The following is a 19,103-nucleotide window of genomic DNA, read 5'->3' as shown; positions in this document are numbered from 1 at the left end:
TTCTCCAGGCTTATGTCCTAAGATCTGAGGTCAGGTGATGGGAAGAGCACAGGGTTGAGAGAAAGAGAGAGAGCTCTGGCAGAAGAATACGCATTTATATAAAAGGAGGCTGCAGTTATGTAACCAAAGAAAGTTACCAAAGAAATTGATTAGGTGATCATTTATGATTGTTGGCTATTTAGACATAAGCTATAGCATATTATCAATGTATAAAACATAAGTTATTAAGTGCTTTGCTTGAGTTCTTAGATTAGGAAAGAAAGAAAAGAAATTCTATGAATGGAATAGGAGATATCGAGTGGCAGTGATTTTTTTTTTATTTTGCTCCTTTTATCACCTTATTTATGAGGGGAGGGATAGAGAATGACAATTTCAATACTTTTATATGAAGTATTCATTATCTTACTAAAATCAAAGATTTTTTTAAAAATACTATTTTAAAAATCTGATTCTATACATACAAATTCACATTGTAAACATTTTTTGAAAATAAATAAAAATCACCCATTACCCTCCTACCCAAAGGAACCACAACTAATATTTTGATACTTATGTTTTCAGTCTTTTTTCCTAAGTATACACACTATCAAAGAACAAAATTCTTACTCTGTTAAGAGCAGAAAAGAAATGAGTTTTATTGAGGAATAGAACAGCTATAGCTGGGCAGGATGAAGTAAAAATACAAAGTGCTCCAAAGTTGATGGGACAGGGAAGGTTTTTTTATATAGAAATATCAGAACTTATAAAAAAAAAAAAAAAAACAAACTAGTTATTGTGATTTGGGTGAAAGTTTACAGTGCAATTTCATTTTCCATTCAACAACTCGGTAGCATTTTGTTTCACGACATTGATTATAATCCCTACAATGTAACAGCTTCTTCCCACTTCCTCCCTATGGTTACTTTTTCTTGTGTCCTTCTTTCTGTCCATTCCTGCCTTTTGAACTGTCTCCCTGTGCAAATGCTGCCTCTGATCTTTCATAGTTGATTGTTCTAAGCAGTGCACCTCCCTGGTGTAATACTTCACTTTATAGTCTTGTCTATTATTTAGCTGAAGGTTAAGCAAATGGGAGTGAGTTCAATTCCAGGCCTGAAATGTGACTACGGGTCATAGTCTTGGGGGTTTCACCAGTCTCTATCAGACCGGTAAGCATGGTCTCTTTTATGATTTTGAATTTTGTTCCATATTTTTTCCCACTCTATCCAGGATCTCCAAATTTAATCCCTTTCTGAGTGGTTGGCAGAGATTCCCATGGTCTACTAGTTCATTGGACTAATTGTTTCCATGCATCTTTGATTTTCTTCACTCTCCTTTGCCCTGGACAGGGAGAGCCCAATTGTTGCATCTTAGCTGGCTGCTCCTAAGCTTTAAGACTCTGGTCACTACTCACCAAAGTAAGATATAGAGCAAATGTTCTTGTGTAGTATGTTACCCCAATTGAGTTTGATGATCCTGTGAACATGGTCCTGAGCCCATGGGCCCATCAACTCCTTTCAAGTGTCTGGTTGTGGCTAAGAAGTTACCATAACTTTGCCCCCTGTTGTTGTTGTTGTTGTTATGTGCTGTTGAGTCGTCTCCGACTCATAGCAACCTCTCCTTGGGTTTCCAAGGCAGTATCACTAGGGAAGTAGATTGCCCAATCTTCCTTCCAACGAGTGGCTGGTGGGTTGAACCGCCAACCTTCTGGTTAGCAGTCAAGTGCCTTAGGCACTATGCCACCAGACCTCCCACTTTGCCTCCTATTAACTCTACTATTTATGTGAACATTCTTATAGCACATACAAATACATATGTAGACATATCATCTGCCAAACCTATATATTGTTGTTGTTGTTGTTGGATGCCATCAAGTCTACTCTTTCTCATAGCGACCCTTTGTACAGAACAAAACACTGCCTGGTCCAGTGCCAGCTTCACGATCCTCGCTATACCTGAGCCCCTTGTTGCTGCCACTTTGCCAATCCATCTCCTTGAAGGCCTCCCCCTTTTTCCTGACCCTCCACTTTACAAAGCATGATATCCTTCTCCAGGATGTGGTCCTTTCTGATGATATGACCAAGTAGGTGAGACGAAGTCTGGCCATTCTTGCTTCCAAGGAGCATTCCAGCTGCACTTCCAGGACAGATTTGTTCATTTTTGTGGCAGTCCATGGTACTTTCAGTTTTCTTTGCCAACACCACAATTCAAAAGCATCAACTCTTGTTCAGCCTTCCTTATTCATTGCCACCTTTCAGATGCATACAAGGTGTTTGAAAATACCATGGCTTGGGTTAGGCACACCTTAGTCTTTGTTCTTCAGTCCTTTAAAGAGGTCTTTTGCAGCAGATTTTCCCAGTGCAATGCATCGTCTGATTTTTTGACTGCTGCTTCCATTGGTGTTGATTGTGGATCCAAGTAACAGGAAATCTTTAACACCTTCAGTCTTTCTCCATTTGTTGTGATGCTGCTTATTGGTCCAGTTTGAGGATTTTCGTTTTCTATGTGTTGAGGTGTGATCTGTTCTGCAGACTGTAGTCTTTAATCTTCATCAGTAAGTACTTCAAGTCATCTTCACTTTCAGCAAGCAAGATTGTGTTGTCTGCATATTGCAGGTTATTAATGAGACTTCCTCCAATCCTGATGCCATGTTCTTCTTCTTATAGTTAGTCCAGCTCCTTGGATTATTTCCTCAGCATACAGACTGAATAAGTATGGTGAAAGGATACAATCCTGACATACTCCCTTCCTGATTTTAAACCATGCAGTATTCCTTTTCCTTAATGATTTTGTGCTGATTACCCAATAAGGTATATTGCCTTTCTCTTTACACAAACCAATACTTATCTCTTAACTAGCTAGCAATTTTCCTCCTCCTCCCCTTCCATCCCTGGTAACCAACAAAGAAAGCTTCCTTCCTTCCATGTGTAAACCTTTGCCTGACTTTTTATAATAGTGGACTCATACAATATTTGTCCTCTGTGTTTGACTTACTTCATTCAGCATAATGTCCTCCAACTTTATCCCCATTTTGAGGTGTTTCGTGGATTCTTCGTTATTCTTTAATGTTGAATAATACTCCATTGTGCGTATGTATCATAGTTTAATTATCCATTCATCCATTGATGGGCACTTAGGTTGTTTCCATCTCTTTGCTATTGTGAATATCGCTGCAATGAACACAGTGTGCATGTATTTATTTGTGTCCCAGCTCTTACTTCTTTAGGGTATATAACTAGTAGTGGAATTTCTGAATCAAATGGTGTTTCTGTTATAAATATTAGGAACTTCTAAGAAAATTTCCTGATTGGTTGACATTTTCTTCATAGTCACAAATTAATCATGAGACCTTTATTTTTAAAATACCTCTCAGTTATTTCCATTTTAACATATTTTCCCAGATTATTTACTTCACAAGCTTCCTGGAACATTCTTTCCTTGTACTTAAATTTTCATCTACAGTTTGCACACTACCACCTTTAAAAATTTTTCCATTACCATGGCTTAAGGTCATGCAGTCCAGCAGAAAGCAGAAGCAGAAATAAAATGGAGTCAGCTCTAGACCTACGTCAGCCATTTGAGTCATGTCAAATACCTTAATTTTATATTGCTAGTTTTATACACACACTTCCAGTGGTTTTTTTTTTTTTTTTTTTTGAGTTTGTGTGTATGTATGTAAATAAAATGTTGCCTCTTAACTTTTTTGGATCAATGACTGAATTTATGAGTGTTCTTAGGAGCACACTTGATCTACCACCCCCAGTCTCCACTCCATACTGTACTGTAATGATTTTCAGCAGTGGTGTTCCCTAGTGCAGTTGTAGAGCTTATTAAATTCAGATGAAGAGAATTAACCATGATAAACACATTCTTAAATAGTAAATGCGTTGTTTATACCTCTGCCGTGCCATTACTCTTGGGGCCTTAGGTTTTCTCACTTACAAAATAAGATAATATCTTTTTCACAAAAGGTTTTTCCTCTCTTATAATCCTGAGATTTATGAGTAAGGGATACTAAAAGGACTGTGAGTCTATATAGCTTATGGCAGGGCCCTGGACTGCTGCTGCTTCTGACAACCACGGAAATCCTTAAAAGAAGAAAATAGTGATGACTTCCTACCTTCTCAAATGGAGGAAAGGAAGATGTTAACTAAATAGTGATTTCTTTGTGTGTGTATTTGAAAGCGTACAAATGAACCTGTTCACATGAATTTTTTATTAAATTCAGCTATTTTATTTTAGGCAAGTGTTGGTGTTGACCATGCAATTCAGTGTATTGCTTCCATCATTTCAACTTTTATCCAGCAATCAGAAGTGGTACCTAATATGTTATCAAACAAGGAAGAAGGCAGACTTTAAAAAGCAGACTGACAAAGGAATTAAAAAACAAAACAGCTGGGACTCTAGTATATGGTTTTTAAACTCTTTAATAGTGTCTGAGAGTATCATTATAGCACAATAATTGATGCTTATAGTATTTATATGGAAAATAATTTTAAAATGTCTAATTCATTTTGGGGAGCTCTGGTGGCATAGTGGCTAAGGCACTTGACTGCTAACCAGAAGGCTGGCGGTTCAAACCCACCAGCCACTCCTCGGAAGGAAGGTTGGGCAATCCTACTTCCGTAGTGATACTGCCTCGGAAACCCAAGGAGGGGTCGCTATGAGTCAGGGCTGACTCAACGGCACATAACAACAACAACAACAATTCATTTTGAAAAAGTTATTTGAAAATGTCTACTCCAAGTAACTTGAATTTAAAGTTCACTAATACAGGACACTTAATTGTCCAGTTCTAATAAATGAGAACTTTTGTACAAGTATTGGCATAGTGCTTTTATGTCAGTGTTAGATAGCAGAACATATTGTAATTTTTGTTATCAGACTATATTTTTCACTTTTAAGACAGTTTGAGCTTTTTCTTACAGGGTTTCTCTGCTGGGCTGTTTGCGTTCTACCATGATAAAGATGGGAATCCTCTAACTTCAAGATTTGCAGATGGTCTCCCACCTTTTAATCATAGGTATTTGTTATTTTTGTTCTTGTTCTTCTCTTTGATTGGAAGATGCTAAGGCTAGAATATCAGAATCACAGCATGTTACATTTCATAAAAAAAAATATTAGCTTTGTGGCTAACCCAAGGAAATTAGAGGTATTAAAACAAAATAGGACATAACAGATTATTTAGCTTCATGCTTTAATTTTATTGATAAGGAAATTGAGATGAATTGTTCAAGAGACTTTTCTTGTCAGGCAGGGCTCTTTTCCACCACATTGTAACATGCATTACCTTACAATGTAGTCAGACTGAGAGAAAATGTGAGCTGTTTATATTTTGGTTTAGTAGTAATTACTAATATAGCAATATTTGCATGTTAACTGATAAATAACACAGCAAATTAATGGTGACCCAGAAGCTCAGTGTGTCAAATAATAAATACTAAAAAAAAATTGTTCAGAATTTTACGTAGACTTCTAGTCAAAGAACTGTAAACATTGTCATGCATTTATATAAAAGGTAAATCTCAAACTTAAGAGCACATGTCTACCACAAAAACACTTCTACAAGAATGTTCGTGATGCTTTTGTTATTAATAGCCAAAAAATGGAAGCCACTCAAAGGTACATCCACAGTAGAATGAATAAGTATCCTATTCATATAATGATGAGCAAAAGGAGTCAGATACACCATTTATAAGGGTGTCATAAACAGGCAATAATAGAAGCCAGAATAGTGGTTTTATTTCAGTGGGCACATTGGGTATAGATTGGAAAGGGGCATGAGTACACCTTGTGGGGTGTTGAAACTTTTACATCTTGATCAGGGTGGTGGTATATGAGTGTAGGATAAAAATTTAGTCTTTATTAAGATTTGTTCACTTTATGTATATTTTACTTCACTTAAAATGATCTCTATTAAAATAACTAGATAAGTAAGTATTAAAGCAGGTAATAACATTATTCCAAAATAATATTTTTTTAGAACACATATAAAGAAACAAAATTCTAAGTAGAAATAGATACCTTCCTTCCTAGATTGTATTCCTTCCTTGTATAGATTTGGTGGTATGCTTGGTCTTTTGTAAGGATTATGATCTTTATGGAAAACGTAGAATGATGAGATAGGCATCATCTACTTAGTGATGTAGGTAAGGAAGGGAGAGATAATCATGCATAAGATCCGTAGCTAAGCTGGTTACTTGCAGTACTTTCTTGAATTGAAGATGTTCTTCAAAGGCATAAAATATTCCAGTATAAATGGAGATAAAGGAATAATCAGAAGTTCAGTTGTTAGACATATAGAAAGTTGGAGTTGACCCTAGCCATTGATTTGGAGGAATTGTTAATCTTTACATGTTGGTGAGAAGAATGTTAAAGTGATTAATAAGGTAAAAACTGTTTCTTTCTGGCTTTCTTTACTGTTTAGGCTTAAACATTGCCTTACCATAGAAAAAGATAAAAGGAATGAAGAATAACTTCTCTAAGGCATAGATAGGTACATAAATATATGGTAAAACAAATACAACAAAATGTTAATTATAGAATTTAGATGGTGGCTATTAGATATAAGGGTGTTTAGTCTATACCTCTTTCAAGTTTTTTGTATGTTTGAAATTTTCATAATAAAATACTGGGAAAAAGTAGCCTCTTTCTGTTGTTTTATTGGTGAGAATAAGAGATTCATAGGGATAACAGTAGAAATACTCTAGGAGAAAAATCCAGAAAACAATGATTGGGGATTATAGAAAGAAATAAAAATTAATGTCCACCATAATTTTCTATAATGAATAACTAATAACAACCAGTTGCCATCGAGTCAGCCCTAGCCCTTGTGTTTCAGAGTGATTTTACAGAAGTATATCACCAGGCCTTTCTTCTGAGGTGCCTCGGGGTAGACTTCAACCACCAACCTTTAGATTAGCAGCCAAGTGTGTTAACCATATGCACCACTCAGAGACTCCATAATGGGAAGAGGAAAAAAAAAGATATATACCTCTATATATCAAAGACCAAACTCACTGCCACTGAGTCGATTCTGACTCATAACAACCTCTCTTTGGGTTTCCGAGGCAGGATCTCTATGGAAGTAGATTGCCCAGCCTTCCTTCTGAGGAGTAGCGGGTGGGTTTGAATTGCCAGCCTTCTGATTAACAGTCAAATGCCTTAGGCACTGCTCCACCAGAGCTCGCATACCTATATAGATATGTATCTTTTTTTTTTTGGTAGTATTGTTGTTGTAATGTACCATCGAGTCAGACCCGACTCATAGTGACCCCTCCTTGGGTTTCCGAGGCAGTATCACTACAGAAGTAAATTGCCCCATCTTCCTTCTGAGGAGTGGCTGGTGGGTTTGAACCGCCAGCCTTCTGGTTAGCAGTCAAGTGCCTTAGGCACTATGGTAGTATTAGTAGTGCTTTTATTCCTATTGGATAAATATTCCAATGTGGGATTTTGGGTTTAAAATCTACATACATTATAAATTTTAATTAAAAAATACCATTTTACATTTTTTTTAAATAAAGGTATAATAGGGATATTATTCCCACCAGGCATGTATGAATGTATTTATCAATATCTTACTAAATTCTAGATATTATAAATCTTTTTTTTTTTTGCCAATCTCATAGGTGAAAGATGATATCTCATAATTTATATTTCTAGGGTTTTAGCTATTTGCATTTTCTGTTTGTAAACTGCCTATTTTTTGTCTAGGCTTTTAGGTTATTCTTCCTTTATAAAGGTTCTTTATAATGCTTTGAACATATTTTAAACAGCTGATTTAGTCTTTGTCTAGTAAGTCCAACATCTAGGCTTCCTCAGGCACAATTTTATTGATTGCTTTTTTCCCATGTATAGGCCGTATTTTTTTGTTTCTTACATGTCTTGTAATTTTTATTGTTGTTGTTGAAAATGGGATGTTTTGAATAATGTGGGAACTCTGGAAATCAGATTCTCCCTTCCTCCCCAAGGTTTATTGTTTGTTTAATGATTTTTCTGTACTGATTTTGAAAAGTCTGCATTCTTGGTCATGTGTGACCACTGAATATCTGCTTGGTTAATGAATGACTGGATAGCAATTTCTTAAATCTCTTTAAGTCTCCCAGTCTTTGCTGATGGGCTCTGTGCAACACTCAGCCAGGCCTTAACCTTTACTTCCTGGTTGTACAGAGCCTCATAGTTAGCCAGAATTGAGAGCCTAGGGTCTGTGTAGGACTTTCCTGAGTGTGCTCCCAGGTTGAGGCATACTCGCAACCCTGTGCATGCAGGTGGCTTTCTAGAATCCCAGGAGTATGCTGGTGCTTTTCAACACATTAATAGACATCCCATTCTCCAGCCTTTTCTTTTAAGCTTTTTGTTTAACTTATTCTTTGCTCCAACTGTTACATTCTTCCTCAAGCATCTATGAAATTAAACAATTGCCTCTAAATGTTTTTGACAAGAGTTCATGGAAAAGAGCATATCACACTGGGTAAGCTCTGAGTCAGGTCAAATAAAGAGAGCCTTGCAAGTGGTACCTTCCAAGGAAACATTAGAGAAGTCAGATAATGAAAATTTTCTGGGAATGAGACTTTAAAGAGGCTCTAATCTTATTCCACCCTCTCCAAGAATTGCCAGGTTGTTGATTGTGGTTTTCAAAGATACCATGGAGCTGGAGAAGGGGGATGGGAAAAAAACACAAAGATTCTTCCTGAGACTTACCTGCTTTTCTGGAATAAATGCTTCTCAGCTTGTTGCAAGCCTTTGATTAATTTCCAGAGTTCTTAAAAAGGTTGATTCTGATTTGCTAGTTTTCTCATTGCTTTCACAGAGAAGGGAGTTTTCAGAGGTGTTTACGCTCCCATTTTGCTGACCTCTCTCTGCAATTTATTTTTGTATATCAGATGGAATAGGTGTTTAACTTTTTTCCCACATGGATAATGAATTTCACAGTACAAATATTTAAGAAGTTATCCTTTCCAACTAAATTAAAATGCCATCTTTATTGTATTTTTCTTATATCTTTCTCTAGACTTGCTTTCTTTAAAAAAAAAAAAATTTTGTTTTTGTTGGGAATACACAAAGCACAAATACACCAATTTAACAATTTCTACGTGTACAATTCAGTGACACTGATTACATTCTTCAAGTTGTGCAACCATCCTCACCTCCCTTTTCTCAGTTGTTCTTCTCCCGTTAACATAAACTCACTGCCCCCTAAGGTTCCTATATAGTCTTTCAAGTTGTTATTTTTGTCAGTTTGATCCTCTATAGGTAGTTCTTAAACGACCATAATGCTCAAGGTAGACATTCTTTACTGGTTAAGTTACTATTGTTTGGTTTTAAGAAGACTTTAGAGGAGGTTTTGGTTTAAAGTTTAAAGATTTATCTCAAGGCAGTAGTTTCAGGGGTTCATTCAGCCTCCATGGCTCCAGAAAATCTGTAGTCAGAATTTGAAATTCTTTTCTTTATTTTCCCCCTTTTGATCAGGATTCTTCTGTAGAATCTTTGCTCAAAATGTTCAGTAATAGTAAACAGGAACCATGAAGTTCTGGTCTCATGGAGACAGTTAACCACACATTCTGGGCTTACTTTTGCTTTATTAAGTAACATTTGTCAAAAAGAAGTAACTCGTTGTCAACTTAGTGAAGTATTTGCTATGTTAACTAGAGTAAGTTAATCTCTCTAAGCTTCTGTTTCCTTACCTGAAAATTAATAATAATGACCTTCTAGGGTTGTTGAAAAGATTAAAGTAGAAAATACTTATCAAGTACTTTGCATGGACTTGTTACTTGTAAGCTTTGAAATATTTTAATTTCATAATTGACATTCATGAACACTTTTACATTTAAAGTGATTATGAATTTGCAAAAACGGTTCTTTCCATTCTGTAATCGTAGTCTTGGATTATATCAATGGAGTGATAAAGTAGTTCGAAAAGTGGAGAGATTATGGGATGTTCGGGACAATAAGAGAGTTCATCACACTGTGTATCTCCTGGTAACACCTCGTGTTGTTGTAAGTATTTTTGAAAATTTTCCCATATCATGAACCATCTGCTCTTTTCCTTCATTATGGACCTTTCCTTGCTAATCATTATTATTTAAGAATTTATGATTAAAGTTCAGAACCTTGTAGTTGTTGTTGTTGTGTGCCATCCAGTCATCTCCAACTCATAGTGACCTCATGTACAACAGAACGAAACACTGCCCAGTCCCGTGCCAGCTTTGTGATCTCTGCTATACCTGAGCACCTTATAGTAGGATATGTAATATAAAGCTAATATTGTAAACCTACAGGCCAAGAGAAATGTGAAGAAATGAAAATTTGGCAGTAATTCTTACGACCCTATCCTACCTACTTCTTTAAGTCAGTGCTTCTTGGAATCACTATTTATCTGCATTATTGCTGTTGTTTCATTTGAGGTTCCATTTATCCCCCACCCTAATTTAATGAGTTGTTGTTGTTGTTGTTGTTAAGTGCCATCAAGTCATTTCCGACTCATAGCAACCCCATGCACAGCAGAATGAAACACTGCCTGATCCTGCACCAGCCCCACAATCCCTGCTATACCCGAGTCCATCATCGCAGCCACTGTGTCAATCCATCTCATTGAAGGCCTCCCCCTCTTTCGTCGACCCTCCACCCTACCAAGCATGACATCCTTCTCCAGGGAATGGTCCCTTCTTACAACATGACCAAAATAGGTGAGACGAAGTCTGGCCATTCTTGCTTCCAAGGAGCATTCTGGCTGCACTTCCTCCAGGACAGATCTGTTAGTTCTTTTAGCAGTCCATGGTACTTTCAGCATTCTCCGCAAGCACCACAACTCAAAAGCATCAACTCTTCTTCGGTCTTCCTTATTCATTGTATTATTCCTAATTCATTGAATTAATTTAATGCGAGAACCCTATTTTCTGTTCTCCTTCCTTGACTACACACAGTTCTCTGCCTTCTGAAGTTTTGCACTGGTCTTGGGATATTTACAGTCCCTGGAGGTCTTTTTATGAAGGACAGATGAAAATAAAATATGCAGAATTATTTTCTATTGAATAGTTTTTTTCCCTACAAAGACTTACCTATAATAAGAGCAGAAATTTAACACAAGATTTAATTTAAATAACACAAGATTTAAAGTGGCAATCCTACTAGTCTAACTTTTTTGAAATATATGTGACTTAAAGTTTTCAAATAATAAGATAAATAGTATTTCACTAGCAAAGAAGAATATAACGGCATCAAAATATTTAATTATATTAAAAACTTTATTTTTAAAAAGAGTTCTCTTTTCTCACCAAAGTAATTTTTTAATGTCTATTATGTACTGTGTGATAAAGATTTTGCCATTAAGTTATGGTACTTTTGTGGGGGGTTTATTTGTTTTCTGATTCTTAGGATGAAGCACGAAAACATTTTAATTGTCCAATTCTGGAGGGAATGGAACTTGAAAATCAAGGTGGTATGGGCACTGAGCTCAACCATTGGGAAAAGCGGTTATTAGAGGTCAGTTTATTTTTAAATCTTACTAAACTTTTTTTTCTTTAATAAAAGTAATTCATATTGATGGTAAAAGTTATTCAAATAGTGTACTAGGTTAAAAAATTTTAAAATCCCTTTTCCCTTCAGGTATAAGCACTAAGTTTTTTGTATAACTTACCAGAAATGTGTATGTATATGTATAATTTTTTTGAAAAGCACACAAACGGGTTGGTACATTTATACAACTGTTTTACTTCTTGTTGTTGTTATTTGCCATCGAGTTGGCCCCAACTCATAGCGACCCCTCCTTGGTTTTCCGAGGCAGTGTCACTACGGGAGTAGGAATGCCCAACTTAATGGTATGTTAAACGTCTTTCTAATACTTTGCAAGTGCTTCTGCTATAAAGAAATCTGTGTTTTCCTGAAAAATTCTTTCTTCAAAATCAGACACTAAAAATACCAAGCTTATGGGAAAAAACAAGTAACCAGAGTACTAACAAAACAGTAAGTCACAATAAATATACTGTTCTTCATTAGGTGCTGTCAAGTAGTCTCAAACTCATAGCAACCCTGTGCACAGCAGAATGAAACACTACCCAGTCTTGTGCCATTCTCATGATCTTTGCTATACTTGAGCCCATCGTTGAGTGCCTTCCAACCTGATGGGCTCATCTTCCAGCACTATATCGGACAATATTTCATGGCTATTCATAAATTTTTCTAGTAATATATCAGACAGTATTTCACTGCTATTCATAAGATTTTCACTGGCCAATTGTTTGAGAAGTGGATGGCCTCTTCCTTCTTCTGAGTTTGTCTTAGCCAGGAAGCTCCGCTGAACCTGTCCACCATGGGTAACCCTGCTGGCATTTTGCAACACCAGTGGCATAGCCTCCAGCCTCACAGCAACATGTAAGCCACCATAGGACAACAAACTGACAGACAAGTTCGTCTCTCTTAGTTGTTCCTAACTGCTCTGCACCCACCTACCACAGGCCCTGGCCTTAAAATGGAGCCTCCCCTAAGTGAAAAGTAGCCTCCGAGCCCCCTAAAAATAAATAAAAATACTAGCATGGTTAAGGGAGCTCTGGTAGCATGGTGCCTAAGGCACTTGACTGCTAACCAGAAGGCTGGCAGTTCAAACCCCCCAGCTACTCCTTGGAAGGAAAGTTGGGCGATCTACTTCCATAGTGATATTGCCTCAGAAACCCAAGGAGGGGTCACTATGAGTTGGGTCTGACTCCATAGCATATAACAACAACAACAACAGCATGGTTAAAAAGACATCAAATTTCCAATGAGGAAAGTTATTGTAGTATCTCTTTACTGTAAACAGCAACGAAAAGCAGGGGTAGTGTATGTTATGCTATAAATCTGAGTAATGGAGAAAAGGGCAAAATGCACAAAGATTAGGGAGAATCATGCAATAAAGTACTTCCGAAATAGAGATCCTGGCTATATTGAGCCAAGAGGGAGAAATGCAGTGAAAAGGCATCATGTACTGTACATTATTCCCTTGTTTTCTTTCCTGTGTTTAGCTATATAAGTGCACTATATATTCAGCTACTATTGCTTCATGGCACAAGATATTAAAGCAGAAAAATCATTATGAATGAACATGATGCCATGTTATACTGATGCCATTCCATTATTTACCAATCTCACATGAATTCATGCATACTGCAGAAACACATGCTTTGGCAAAATAGACTATGTACTTGGATCTACTCATTTATTTTTTAACAGCTACATTTTATTATATTGTATGGCTGTAACATAACATTCCTGTGTTAAAAAGCAACTGCATTTCAAGTTCTTTTTTTTTTGCAAACAATGCTCAGATGGACAAGTTATCCCTATCTCCAATGCCTACTAGTGGGTGTTCTTATATTCAACTAAATAATCAGACTCACAAGACCTCGTTGGAAAAAGATTCACTTAGAAGGATACTAGACAGGAAGCATAGCATGCTAGCATGGCAGGTCAGGGGATCTCTGTGCTCCAAACAAAGTCTCTGTGCCTTTCTCTCTCACCTTCAAGTTCAAGTGCAAGGGCACCACCACCACATTTGAGTGCAGGAGCCACCTGGTTTAGAAGTGCTATATCCCAAAAAAGGAGCCAATTGTCTCTTTTAACAGCTCCATAGGCATCACTTCCAGATCTTTGTGAAGCACATACTCATAAGAAGTCAAACTGTGGCTTCTCAATGATTCAATCCAGAGATATATCAGGGAATTTTTTTTTTTCTATAAGTGTTATTGCCTGGTAACTCAGCTGACTCCACATTATTAGCTTTCCAGAGGACTAGAGCTAGAAAGTTACCCAGGGTCATATTTGTTTATAGAGAAAGAGAAAGAATCAATCCCTGGAAGTGAAATTTCTGGAGCAAAAGGTGTGTACTTTTTTTTTTTTTCAGTGGTTGGTTTAGATAATTAAATAGTTGCAGTTTACATGCATGATTGCCAAAGTAGGTAAAATTGTGAAAAAAAAAAAAAAATGAAATTAGTGCTTATGCCGACTGTTCTTATTTAGCTGTATCCAAAGTAGCAATGATGGGTACTTATGGAAGAAGCATACATTTACTTCTGCCATGGGAATTTCAGTTTATTTTCCCTAGCAATTTTCTCAAGTAATTCCCTTTAGAAAACTGTCAATTGGCCAGAAATGAAAATGTTTGTACTTTTAAGAAGAGAATGTAAGAGTAGTAATTTCATTAACTTCCTCCTCTCTCTGAAGTTAACTTTGTGTCCTTGAACTATAAAAAAAAGGGTGGTATTAAGTACTTGAGATGACCATAACTGTTCAACATAAAGATTCTAAAAATAATGAGAGCTGCCCAAATATAGACTAAGCTTCCACAAGAGGTATTGAGCTCTCCATTGTTAGATGATCTCATGATAGGAATTTTATGATACAAATATAATATGCATAGTAGACCTTAGTGATCTTTTTAGGTCCCTTATGTAAATTCTTTGATACTATGAAGCCTTCATCCTTCTTTTGCATAATCATGTATATTTCTGTGATCATAAAGTTGAGGGTTGTGAAAACATTTTCTATAGAATATTCCCGACCAGATTATCTATCTTAACGACCCACTTTCCTCTACCTAGACAGTGTAATACTTTTACAGTATTTCTGTTTCCATAGATAACAATCTTCATTTTCATCACAGAGTTCTAAATGCCAGTTGCTTACCATTCTAGAGAAGTTATACACAAGGGAGTCATTTAAGGAAGAAAATAGATTTCATTTTAAGTGTCAGTCTTGTTTTAAAGAAGGCTTATTATGTATTTCACCATTTTTAAGTAATGTTTTGTCAACTGCTCACCCTTAAGGTATTTTAAATATACATCAAAGGAATCATTACTATTACTGGGAGTTGCAAGGCTCTGGTCCAATCTTCTGATTATATTCTGTTGGTGATTTTCAGAATGAAGCAATGACTGGCTCTCACACCCAGAACCGAGTCCTCTCTCGAATCACTCTGGCGTTAATGGAAGACACTGGGTAAGGCAGCTGTGAGAATGTGATATGAATTATTGATTAAAATTAAATGACTATTAAGATTATGACTTAAGAAAATACTGACATTTTACACTGAAGCAAAATGAATTAGTTACTTTGAACTTTATGCAGTCAGCTGTTTTCTATGCCAGCTCCACTTACTCGTTCAATAAATATTTGAGGCCCTGAGAAATAGTAGTGAGTGGAACAAAATCCCTGATGTTGTGAGATTTATTTCTAATAAAGGGAGGAAATATAAATATTAAAAAAAAAAAAGATTTCTAAGTAATTTTTTTAAATTGTAAATGAAGCTGATGATGAATAGATTCCTGGGTTTTTTGTTCTTTTTTTTTTTTTAGATTCCTGGTTTTTTAAAGGAGAGCTCTGGTGGTATAGTGCCTAAGGCACTAACCAGAAGGTTGGTGGTTCAAACCCACCAGCCACTTCCCAGAAGGAAGGTTGGGCAATCTACTTCCATCGTGATACCTCCCCAGAAACCCATGGAGGGGTCGCTATGAGTTGGATTTGACTCTGCAGCAGTGGGTTTGGTTTTGGTTTGGTTTTAGGATAGTAGTGTAAGGACAGCCTATTCATATGCATTGCTTTGAGATTAAAGGTTGCTTTCTACAAGTGATAACAATTTTTTGAAGTCCATATGGACTTGATCATCTTGGTGATATTATTCTTTTAATGTTTTATTATGAAAATTCACCAATATGTACAAAATACGAATATAGTATAATGTGTGTGGGAACTTTGGTGGTGTAGTGCCTAAGGCATTTGACTGCTAACCAGAAGGCTGGAGGTTCAAACCCACCAGCCACTTCTCAGAAGGCAGGTTGGGCAATCTACTTCCATAGTGATTCTGCCTCGGAAACCCAAGGAGGGGTTGCTATGAGTCAGATCTGACTCGACAGCAGTGAGTTTTGTTTTTTTTTAATAATGTGTATAATATAATGTGTATGATACAATGAACCCCCAGATACCTATAACTTGGATTCAGGAGAAATTAAGGTGCTGCCATATTTGCTACATTCCTTTTGTTCTTTTACCCCCAAATTGCAGACATCAAGTCATTTCACCTTGTATAGTCCACCATGAGTCACTTAATATTTTCTTATGTATCCACAGTACCAGTAAACAAAATTAATAATAACTTCCTAATACTTCTACTACACAGTTTGTAATCAGATACTCCCTTTATTGCCTTTTTAGAGTTGGTTTGTTTGAATAAGGGTAGGGTCCACGTATAATATCTAGTTGTTACATCTCTCAAGTCTTAATCTAGAGCAGTTCCTCCATATCCCTCTGCTTTTTTTGTCATGACATTGATTTATTGCAGAACTAGGTCAGTTTGTCCTATAGAATGTTCCAACTTCTGCATTTTCTTAGATGTTTCTTTGTTCTACAGTTCCATGTATTTCTTGTAAATAGAAGTTAGCTCTATATAAATAAATAGAATAAGTAGAAGGTATAGCGAGGATCGTGAGGTTGACACAAGACTGGACAGTATTTTGTTCTGCTGTGCTGTGCATAGGGTCGCTATGAGTTGGAGATGGCTCAACAACACCTAACAACAACAACAAAGAAATTAGCTCTACATGCTTGAATAAATTCATTTAGCATTTTTGTTTTTTTGCAAGATAATTTTATAGGTGATGACTAGTAAATATGATGTTTACTTTTCCCACTTCAGTAATTATTAGATTCAGATGGTGTGTGGTTATTATTTGTTGTGTGTCAACTTGGCTGGGCCTGATTGAGTAGCTGGGCAGCTGTTGGTAGTTATTCCCCATGATGAGACTGGCAATCAACTCCATGGTGGAATCTACCACAAGCAGCTGAGTAGCTGCCTTAGGGAATGTGGTCTGCTTCTCGTGTATAAGCAGCAGCTTTGGGAATGGTCTCTAGCTTATGGCACACTTCTGCATGTATCCGTGTCATTATTCAGAAGCCTGCCATGCTCTGCTGACCTTGGGACTTACAATGGACTTGAATTAATGGCCTGCCATGTAGTTTGGTAACATCAGGACTGTGCCTTTTTACTTGTCAACCTTGGGCTTGGCAGCCTCAGTAGCCAGCAAGCTGTCTGAGTGAAGTAAAGCCTCTAGCTTCAGTGGGCCAGGAGCTGGAGGCAGAGCTGAAGCCCATGGCTAAGGGGCTTTCACCCAGCCCCTAGAGCCTGGCACTTTGAACTTGAACTTAAAGCCTCCAAATTGTAAGAATAAACTCCTGTTTGTTAAAGCCATCTGATTTGTGGTATATTTTTTGTCAGAGCGGCACTAGGTAACCAGAACAGATGGTTACTTTTAAAGTACTCTATTATTTATTTATACCCTTCACCTGAGTTAATAGGTGTCTACCCTTTAGTTAGTGGTTTACCCTCCTTTCCCTACCCACCCCTGATAACAATCAAAGAATATTTCTTTTTTTGTGAAACCCTTTTCGTGACTTTTTACAATAGTGATATTATACAGTATTTTGTTCTTTTGTGATTGACTAACTTCACTCAGCATAACGCCCTCTAAGTTCATCCATGTTGAGATGTTTTCCAGATTCATTGTTGCTCTGTAACAGTGTGTAGTATTCCATTGTGTGTATGTTTGTTTATCCATTCATCTATTGATGGCCAGTTAAGTTGTTCCCATCTGTTTCCTATCATCAATAGTGCTGTGATAAACATGGGTGTGCATACATCTGTTTGTGTCACTTATCTTATTTCTCTAGGATATATACCTAGTAGTGGGATTGCTGGATCATATGATATTTCTACCTCCAGCTTTTTGAGGAAACCCACACTGTTTTCCACAGTGATTGCACCATTTACAGTCCCACCAGCAGTGTATGAGGATGCCAGTCTCTCTACACATTCACTATCATTTGTTGTTTTTTATTTGACTTTGCTGTTAGTGCTAGGGTAAGATGATATCTCATTATTGTTTTGATTTGTACTTCTCTGATACCTAATGATCATAAGCATTTCTTCATGTATTTGTTAGCTACCTGAATGTCTTCTTTGGTGAAGTGTCTATTCCTGTCCTTTGCCCATTTTTTAATGGTATTATTTATCTTTTTTGTTGTTAAGGTGTTGAAGTTTTCTGTAAATTTTAAGATTAGCCCCTTGTCCAATAAGTCATTGCCAAAAAACTTTCCCAGTCTGTGAGTTCTCTTTTTTGTGAAATCTTTTGAGGTGCATAATTTTTAGGAGGTCTTAGTCATCTGTTTTATCTTCTGGTGTTGGTGTCTTTTTCAATAGTGTATTTATGCCCTGAATTAGAGCCCCTAACTTTGTCCCTGCTTTTTCTTTGGTGGTCTAGAACTAAAAGTTCTAAATTTTACATTCAGATCTTTGATCCAACTTGAGTTCATTTTTGTATATGGTGTGAGATATGAGTACTGTTTGATTTTCTTGCAAATGGATATACAGTTTTGCTAGCATCATTTATTAAAGAGACTATCTCTTCCCCATTAATGACTTTTGGACCTTTGTCAAAGATCAGCTATCCATAGGTGGATGGGTTTAATTTTAAGTTCTCAGTTCTGTTCCATTGGTTAGTATGTCTGTCATTGTAACAGTACCAGGCTGTTCTAACTATCATGGCTGTACAGTAGATTTTGAGATGGGGAGAGTGTGAAGCCTCCTACTTTGTTCTTCTTCTTTAATAGTGCTCCAATTATCCTAAGTCTCTTTGCTTTCATATAAAATTAGCTTTTCCATCTCTTCAAAGAAAGATGATGGAATCTGAATCAGATTTGTATTATATCTGTAGATCACTTTGGGTACCATTAACATTTTCACATTATTAATTCTTCCTATCCATGAGCATAGCATCGTTTTCCATTTATGTAGGTCTCTGCTGGTTTCTCGTAAAACTCGTTTTGTAGTTTTCTTTATATAGGTCTTTTGTGTCTTTGGTTAGATTTAAAGATAATGTTCTCTATCATTTTGAAGTACCATATCAACCTTTTATGTAATTGTTTCATCAATGATATTACCCAAATCATTTAATTCATTAAGGGTTACACAATGACAATTTTCTTCTTCTATTATTCTTTCCACTTTAATTACCTGGAATTCTATAAAGAATTTTCCATTGTAAACCAGAACTATTTAGTAACCTTGAATTACAGCCTGTAACAAGAATTCTTTTTTTTTTTTTTTT

At 36.5% G+C, this 19,103-nt stretch overlaps 1 protein-coding gene across 1 annotated transcript in view; it reads left to right on the top strand.

Annotated features, from left to right (window-relative positions):
* Nucleotides 1-19,103, top strand: part of LMLN (leishmanolysin like peptidase) — a 101,755-nt gene that overhangs the window by 32,481 nt on the left and 50,171 nt on the right. Inside the window, exons 8-11 of the mRNA XM_042782125.1 lie at nt 4,905-4,999; nt 9,855-9,972; nt 11,350-11,457; nt 14,867-14,943. Coding sequence (XP_042638059.1) covers nt 4,905-4,999; nt 9,855-9,972; nt 11,350-11,457; nt 14,867-14,943 — 398 coding nt within the window. The remainder of the gene's footprint in view (nt 1-4,904; nt 5,000-9,854; nt 9,973-11,349; nt 11,458-14,866; nt 14,944-19,103) is intronic.

This window comes from Orycteropus afer, unplaced genomic scaffold (genome assembly GCF_000298275.1).
Source record: "Orycteropus afer afer isolate SDZICR_OR568_19922 unplaced genomic scaffold, OryAfe1.0 scaffold00245, whole genome shotgun sequence".
In the NCBI taxonomy this organism is placed as follows: Eukaryota; Metazoa; Chordata; class Mammalia; order Tubulidentata; family Orycteropodidae; genus Orycteropus; species Orycteropus afer.
This window is presented reverse-complemented; position numbering and strand designations above follow the sequence as displayed.